The sequence below is a fragment of the Silurus aristotelis genome (genome assembly GCF_946808225.1).
Source record: "Silurus aristotelis genome assembly, chromosome: 7".
In the NCBI taxonomy this organism is placed as follows: Eukaryota; Metazoa; Chordata; class Actinopteri; order Siluriformes; family Siluridae; genus Silurus; species Silurus aristotelis.
This window is the reverse complement of record NC_139580.1, coordinates 21,543,932-21,552,896: the sequence shown is the minus strand read 5'-3', so window position 1 is coordinate 21,552,896 and position 8,965 is coordinate 21,543,932. Positions and strand designations below refer to the sequence as shown.

The 8,965-nt window shown below is 40.0% G+C and overlaps 2 protein-coding genes across 3 annotated transcripts in view; both read right to left on the bottom strand.

The window, feature by feature from the left end:
* The window catches only part of aass (aminoadipate-semialdehyde synthase), a 15,352-nt gene extending 14,348 nt beyond the window's left edge, over positions 1–1,004 (bottom strand). The window contains exon 1 of one of the 2 annotated variants that reach the window (XM_083546587.1): positions 740–1,004. The gene's annotated coding sequence lies outside the window, so the exon portion shown is untranslated. The remainder of the gene's footprint in view (positions 1–739) is intronic. The other variant, XM_083546586.1, reaches the window with a different exon arrangement.
* Positions 1,005–2,534: 1,530 nt separating this feature from the next.
* On the bottom strand, positions 2,535–5,564 carry fezf1 (FEZ family zinc finger 1). Its single transcript, XM_083546024.1, is given in 5 exon segments — positions 2,535–3,407; positions 3,592–3,724; positions 4,197–4,331; positions 4,636–4,914; positions 4,917–5,564. Coding segments are annotated over 5 exon segments (1,314 nt in total). The 5' UTR covers positions 5,424–5,564; the 3' UTR covers positions 2,535–3,147.
* Positions 5,565–8,965: the final 3,401 nt, after the last annotated feature.

Sequence of the window (8,965 nt, the reverse complement as noted above, 5' to 3'; positions counted from 1 at the left end):
TAATTGCTGCCAATATTGTAAAACAGTCTGTCAATGTCATGATTAATGATAGTTTAGAAAAACTTTTAGAATATAAATTGTTTTAAAACATAAGTTTTTTTTGATATTTTAATATCACTGCTAAATAAATGGCCAAAAGACAATTGTGTATTTGTATAAAAACATTGCATACAAGATATGAACTCAACTATGTAACAAGGAGTTCAGTATTTAACACAGAACAATTCTTCACATGTGTCAGAAATCAGGTGAAACACAAACACTCTGAATGCATACTTCTTTTTACAGAAGTTATATATTATATTTATCTTTGACTAGGAACACTTATCTTCTGTCTGCTTATTGGCCACGAGCTTCATTTCACTGGAATCTGAGTTCTGTGAAACCTAAATTTATCTTACATACTTCATGTCACTGGTCGACTGAAACCTTTTGGTAAATATTAAAGATACAGGATTCACCTGTGGTTATGACACAAATCCAGATAGCCTTCTATTTAATCAAACTCGACAAGTGTATAATGTGTCTTGCTGTAAACCCTGACATGTTTAGAGTACCTCTATATTCACCTACCTTAGCAGTGCTCACACACACACACACACACACACACACACACACACACACACACACACACACACACACACACACACTGCGCACTCTGTTTTATTCTATTGGAATTGAATACTGGTGACCCTACAGTCATATAGACATATAGATGCATTAAAGGAACATCACTCACCTCTCTGTGTGTTTTAATTATAATATCAGATCTGAACCTGGTGTTTCTGCCCTAGAAAAATTTTCAGCTTCATAAGCGCTCCAAGCCCAGGCTCTGTCTAAAATAGCAGCTATAGGGCAGTATGCAGTTTCGGACGCGGTCCCCTGACTTGCCTCCTTCATTCCTCCAATCGCGAGTCTGATCGAGGATCTGCCTTCTTCCGTGTCCTTGACGTAAGCGTCGCGTTTTTATGACTTCACTGCCTGGAACAGGAAAAGTTGTGAGCGCGCGGACACCAGACATCTCCTGGTATTCATATGAGTCACATACCTGTGCAAACCTGGCTATAGCTCAATAATAATAATAATAAAAAACATGCACACAAATCCCAGCGTTGACTCCCAGCCAGGCAGCGTGATTTATCCAAAAGTGTTGGAATTTAATCATGCAAACGTTTACAGGACAATAGAGACAACATGCAAACCCACGAGAATGCGAATGCAGCAGTGAGGAAGGACTGTAGTGCCGCCTATTATGTTTAAGTCTAAAAGAATGATACAGAAGCTGACATGCATTTCTTAACACCTGGCCAACTGCATATTCATATATTATACAATCACCAATCATATGGCAGCAGTGTAACCTATAAAAGACAGGTGTTCCTAATGAAGTGGACAGTGGGAAATGTATTTATTACCCATTAGTCTGATTCTGTTTTACTCTGGTCGAATTGAATACTCTTGATCCCACAGTCCCACGTAATTATTAATTAAAATCATACCTGACGCACAATACTGTCATTTACACTACCATGCACTCACACTTTATGTACATTAATGATCCGTCATATAATCTGTGTCCCTATTTAATACTCATACTGTCTATATTGTCTCACATTGTCTGTTTTGTCTTGTCTGTTTTGTCTGGTATAGTCCAAGCTGAATGTATAGTTTTTATTTATGTCTGTCACTAACAGCTGGAACCAAATTCCTTGTGTGTGTCAACTCACTTGGCCAATAAACCTGATTCTGATTCTGGTTCTGATTAGCACAGTCAATTTTCTTTTTTTATATTGTCCCTATTCTTCTATAAAAGCTTACATTATTTAATGGCTTAATGCATTCAATCCCCCCCCCCCAAAAAAAAAAAAAAGTGAAAGAAAAATAGCAAGTAGATGTCATAATGCAGATTATATAAAGTGCTTCAGTATTGCTGCATTTTTTTTGTCAACTTCGGAAATCAGAGTAACACAAATAGATGTTAAAATGTCAGCTGCTGTGGAGCAGGAATTATATTCGCCACAAGGGGGTGTCGTTGCTGCAGTATATCATCATGATATACTATAGCAATAAACCCAGGAGAATTTCCTAGATAAAGAAGTGGTTATCACAGTTACTATAAAAAAAAAAGACAATAAAAATAAGATAAGTCTACGTTTGTCGGCAGATTACTATATTTATATTAAGTTAGGAAAAAAAACTTCTGTTATAGGTTGATTTCCTCATACAATACATTTTTCTTTCAGTGAGCTTTGCCTTTGCATGGACGTTTTTGTTTGGTGAAATATGACCAAATTAATCACAGATTAATTAATTTACATGTTCATTTATACAGACCCAGTGGGAACGCAAGGACATGACCTCACCTCCTCCAGCTCAAGCGCTGATCATGTTCATGACTATATCTTAATGAGTTGTAATTTTCTCATTAGGCACAGTCCCATTACTCCTACACACACACTGCAAAGGGGGAAAAAAAACAACGCAAATTGAACAGTATAACACGCAGTGTGGGAAATAATAAGAACAATATGACATAAAACGTACGTTTTTTATTTATTTATTTGTATTTTCCCCTCGTTATAACGATTTATATGTTGTTTTGATGAGAAATCTGAAGCCAGTGATAATTATATACAACAAACTCTTGCATAATTCACGACGATTTAACCGGAATAAGCGGTAACAGCATGGCTGATAAAGAACAGCAAACTATAAATATGTGATATTGTACACAATGAAGAAAATAAAGCGCCGTCACAGAAATAAGCCTAATGATGTTTACAACTCACTCTCTTTAAGTTAACAAAAATGCATTTCTTTTAGACAAAATAATAAAAGAGTCAATAAAGGTGTGTAATAAACCATATAGCACGCAGTTCACATACCCTGAGAGTGAAAAGAATGGTATCATTGTTTTGTTTTTTTTACTAAGGAATCTAAAAAAACCACACAAACAAACAAAAACGAAAGATAATCGAGCGGTTTGTTTGCGGGATAAAGGAGTGCAGTTTGTTGAGAAAGAGCCCGGTGTGTCAGAACCAGCAGGAACAGTAAAGCGTTCAAACCCGCACAGTCTGCATAGTGGGGAGCACGTGCCCTACTGAGCAGCCTGGACTGTCGCGTGGGTCATAAACACGCGCGCAGTGTTCACGGGGCCTCGCGCTGCTCTGAAGGGGTTCCCGGTGAGTGCGGGTCCGGTGAAGCGTCGTGCAGTTTTCGTATGTGTTTTTTTAGGTCGAAGTTTCTGCAGAAGCCTTTGCCGCATGTGGGGCAGGTGAAGGGCTTCTTGTCGTTGTGAGTGTGCATGTGGAAAGTCAGGTTGTAGACCTGGTGAAAGGCTTTGTTGCAAATACTGCACTTGAACTGTTTCTCGCCGCTGTGCGTCAGCTTGTGGTTTTTGTAGTTGCCTAAAAGAAGAGAGCGAGAAAGAGGTTTAATAATCCACAATTTAATCTCTAATATATTTCAATTATAGTTGTTTCCTTTTCCCCAAAATACACGTGCATATTTGAAATTTTGATAAACAAACTTTATATAAAAAAAAAGTAAAATATAAAGGGTAATGAACGAGAATTAGCTAATAATTATTACCTTTTTGGTGAAATCCCTTCCCGCAGAATTCACACACGAACGGTTTGTATCCTGCGTGGATGCGCGCGTGTGTGTTCAGAGTTGAGCTCCGGTTAAACGCTTTCCCACACTGATGGCATTTGTGCGGCTTTTCCTGCAAACAAATATGGGGGAGATTATGAGCAACAAAAAATATAAAGTATATAAAGTGTAGAATGATAAAAAAAAAAAAAGAATTAGATTCAATCGCTTAAGGATTTTGGTTATGAAATAACATTATCATTTAATAGTCGAAATAGAGAAATAATTTAAACAATTAAAAAATTTACTTTTTTTTTTCTTTTTTTACCAACAGCACATTAAACATTAGAAATATGAAATTATGGGAACATAAATATTGTTTTTCTTCTTCTTCTTCTTCTTCTTCTTAATATTATTAATATAATTTGTATTCTTATTCTTATTATTCTTATTGTTGTTGTTAATAGCAGCAACAGCAACAACAACAATAATAATAATAATAATAATAATAATAATAATAATAATAATAATAATAATAATAATAATAATAATAACATCGAAAAACATCTTATTAGAACACAAATGGAAAACTTAAAGCGCTCTACCTGAGTATGAATGATTTTGTGACGACACAGAGTGCTCGCTTGACGAAATCCTTTGCCGCACACTTTACACACAAACGGCCTGGCTCCTGTGTGCACGGGCATGTGTCGGGTTAAATTATAATGCGCGTTGAATACCTGAAAATAATATTACATGATAAATAAATAATTCTGAAATTATTTACTGAAAGGAAATAAACAATAAAATCATAAAAAATTACAAATATCTAATTCAGTAATAGTGCATATAATATAATATAATATAATATAATATAATATAATATAATATAATATAATATAATATAATATAATATTTAAATACAAAAATAAAAAACGTGTAAAAAATAAAAGTTCCGCTTATTTAAAAATGTGTAAAAAAAAAAAAAAAAAAAAAAAAAAGAATGAAATGATGAACGATATAAAAGTGTGTTTTCTTCCCCACCTTGCCGCAGACTTCACACGTGAACACTTTGGCTTTGGCTGGAGGAGAGCTGCTGTGTAACTTGGCTGAGCTTTTGAACAGTTTCTCGGACAGGATGTGTGCGCTCTCCTTCATGTAGTGCTGCAGCTGAGAGTGCGAGAGCTCCTTTAGCGCCAGAGCTCCGGGGTACGAGTCCAGGCCGTGCGCGCCTCTGCTCTTCTCCCCCAGAAGGTTTTTGTGGCGAGGGTGTAACGGGCTGTTCAGCAGGTACGAGGCCACCGGGTGCAGGTTCAGCAGGGCGGGGCGGGCGGAGGCGCGCATGCGCTCTCGCCACAGTTCACGTAGCACACGGCGGCAGCGGCGGTGTGCATGGACGAGTGCGAAAGTACCCGCGGCCGAAAAAGTTTGTACTGTCCGATCGCAGGTGCTGCGTCCCGCTGCTCGGCCTTGGCGTTGGCGCCGATACTCAGAAGCTCGCCGGTGCCGTAGGGAAACTCGGGCTCGCCGCGGCTCGATTCTACTCTGTGAAGTTTGTGCGCGGGCTCGTAGGTGAGCGGCATGAGCGGCAGCACGCAGTGCAGCGGGGACGGAGGCACAGCGAGGGAGGCCCGTGTGTCGGCCTTTCCCGCGACACCGTGCTGAACACAGTTGGGCAGAGACAACATCGACTTGGGCTCCGGCGTCCTGGCCATAATCCGCTCGATCGAGAACGCCAGGGGTTTGGCGCTGGTGACCACGCTTCCTCCTGCCGTGGACGGTGAAGGGGTGCCGAATATCCCCGCCGGGGGGTACAGCGCGCTCTCCATCATCACCCCGGGACACGAGCGCCTCGTCTGGATCAGGTGCCCACAGGCGCAGGACTTGTTGAAGATAAAGTTTGATTCCTCTCACTGAGTCGAAAGTGAGGACATGATCGAACGCGGCGGCCCACTGAGCGCACAACCACTCCGGTGATACACACACGCACGCACGCAAGCGCACACGCGCGCACGCACGCACGCACGCACAATCAGCGGCGCTAAATACTGTCTATCCGGCCCTGCTCACCAGGGCACGACGGCCACATTTACAGCTCCGGCGGCAGAAGGAAAAACAAAGCAAATGAGAAGAGCAGGTAACAGCTCGATTTAGTTTTCTGTCAATCCACACACCTGCTCTCTCTCTCTCTCTCTCTCTCTCTCTCTCTCTCTCTCTCTCTCTGTCTCTCTCTCTCTTTCTCTCTCTCTCTCTCCCTCTCTCTCTCTTTCCCCCCCTGAACCTGATGCACTGCTGTGGGTGAGTAAACTCTGCGCGCGCCCCTCTGCAGCTCTTTATCAGGAGGCGTCGCGCGCTCAGCTGGACAGCGCTGGGCGAATCTCAGCGCCCCGCGCGCCTCTGCTCTGACATCACGCGCGCGTCTGACACGTCAAAAAAAAAAAAATCTCATCGTGTGCAAGACGCGACCGCAGTGCTGGCGTTCAGGTCAGGAGCAAATCACAGGCGTGTGTGTGATCTAAAAACAATAATGAATGACAATTGGATTTACAAGAAAGAAAGAACAAATAATAGCATACTGAAGAAATATTACAACCATCAGGACACAGAATACAGTAATACAGCTTCTCTTTACTTTTTTATTATTAGTGAACTCTTGCCGATTTATTTATTATTATTTTTTTTTTACAAATATTCTAAAACATTGAGTCAGATGGCGATTTCAATAAAAAAAATCAAACAATCAGTACAAATATACAAATTTAAATTCTTCCTGACAACATTCGCAAAACTTACTTTATAAAATAAGTTTTTGTTTTATAGTAATGGAAATCTTAAAAAATAAATACAGAATAAAAGAAAGTAAGAAAGAAAGAAAGAAACAAATAAAAAAAGAAACAGACAGACAGACAGACAGACAGACAGACAGACAGACAGACAGACAGACAGATAGGTAGATAGATAGATAAATAGATAAATAGGTAGATAGATAGATACACAATAAATAAAACAACTTTTCAGAATACTTCATTGTTTAAGACAAATCAAGCAACATATTCGCATTCAGAGTTAAATAACATATCAGCTATATAATAAATACTTTAGAAGAAAAGGAGAGAGAGAGAGAGAGAGAGAGAGAGAGGGAGAGAGAGAGAGAGAGAGAGAGAGAGAGAGAGAGAGAGAGAGAGAGTAGGAATAGTTCCTGCAATTTTCTCACGAGGAAACGGAACTAATACCCAGCTATAGTGCATAAGATCACTATTATACTTTTATGCGACAGATAAAAAAAATGCGTAAAACCAAACCAAACAAAAAAACCATTAATTTGCACTTTCACATATAATATTACATTTTATACGAACTAATGTTTATTCTAATGAGTAAAGCAATAATTGTCCTATTAAGTTAAAATGGTGTTTACATTTTCAAGTAGGCAATTTTGCAGCTTCACTCATTTTACCAGGTCTAATGAGGCTGTTAAAATGGTGGCAGATGGGTGTCAGATAGCCTGTAATTTACACAGTGCGTTCACTTAATCAGCAGTCCCTTAGAGAGAGAGAGAGAGAGAGAGAGAGAGAGAGAGAGAGAGAGAGAGAGAGAGAGAGAGAGAAACGAACGCTTTCAGAATAAATTCCTCTTTCAGGCTGTTTGTAATCTCTATCTGTGTTTTCAGCGCTACAGGGTCTCGAGCAGGTTTTCATTTAAACATCCGCTATGATGCTGTAACCTGCGACAGTCCTTCTATTTCATTGGACTTTTGTCTGAAACGGAACTCCCTGCTTATATTTTGGGGGAAAATGCATCTATGTGAGCCTCAGGTCGAAATCTATGAGGATGAGGATGATGAGGATATTTATGATCTTGTGCAGCCTGAATGTCGGAATCACTGATCATTCAAATGAACATTGCAAATGTAAATACGCAGATACACCAAAAAAATAGTGATAGTAACAACAACAACAACAATAATAATAATAATAATAATAATATATTTAGTATAATATAATATAATATTATACAGCAATCTAACAACACAAAAAATAACAAAGATTATTTACTAGATTACTACAATATATATATACAGTGAGGAAAATAAGTATTTGAACACCCTGCTATTTTGCAAGTTCTCCCACTTAGAAATCATGACGGGGTCTGAAGTTGTCATCGTAGGTGCATGTCCACTGTGAGAGACATAATCTAAAAAAAAAATCCAGAAATCACAATATATGATTTTTAAACTATTTATTTGTATGATACAGCTGCAAATAAGTATTTGAACACCTGTCTATCAGCTAGAATTCTGACCCTCAAAGACCTGTTAGTCTGCCTTTAAAATGTCCACCTCCACTACATTTATTATCCTAAATTAGATGCACCTGTTTGAGGTCGTTAGCTGCATAAAGACACCTGTCCACCCCATACAATCAGTAAGAATCCAACTACTAACATGGAGAAGACCAAAGAGCTGTCCAAAGACACTAGAGACAAAATTGTACACCTCCACAAGGCTGGAAAGGGCTACGGGGAAATTGCCAAGCAGCTTGGTGAAAAAAGGTCCACTGTTGGAGCAATCATTAGAAAATGGAAGAAGCTAAACATGACTGTCAATCTCCCTCGGACTGGGGCTCCATGCAAGATCTCACCTCGTGGGGTCTCAATGATCCTAAGGAAGGTGAGAAATCAGCCCAGAACTACACGGGAGGAGCTGGTCAATGACCTGAAAAGAGCTGGGACCACCATTTCCAAGGTTACTGTTGGTAATACACTAAGACATCATGGTTTGAAATCATGCATGGCACGGAAGGTTCCCCTGCTTAAACCAGCACATGTCCAGGCACGTCTTAAGTTTGCCAATGACCATTTGGATGATCCAGAGGAGTCTTGGGAGAAAGTCATGTGGTCAGATGAGACCAAAATAGAACTTTTGGGTCATAATTCCACTAAACGTGTTTGGAGGAAGAAGAATGATGAGTACCATCCCAAGAACACCATCCCTACTGTGAAGCATGGGGGTGGTAGCATCATGCTTTGGGGGTGTTTTTCTGCACATGGGACAGGGCGACTGCACTGTATTAAGGAGAGGATGACCGGGGCCATGTATTGCGAGATTTTGGGGAACAACCTCCTTCCCTCAGTTAGAGCATTGAAGATGGGTCGAGGCTGGGTCTTCCAACATGACAATGACCCAAAGCACACAGCCAGGATAACCAAGGAGTGGCTCTGTAAAAAGCATATCAAGGTTCTGGCATGGCCTAGCCATTCTCCAGACCTAAACCCAATAGAGAATCTTTGGAGGGAGCTCAAACTCTGTGTTTCTCAGCGACAGGCCAGAAACCCGACTGATCTAGAGAAGATCTGTGTGGAGGAGTGGGCCAAA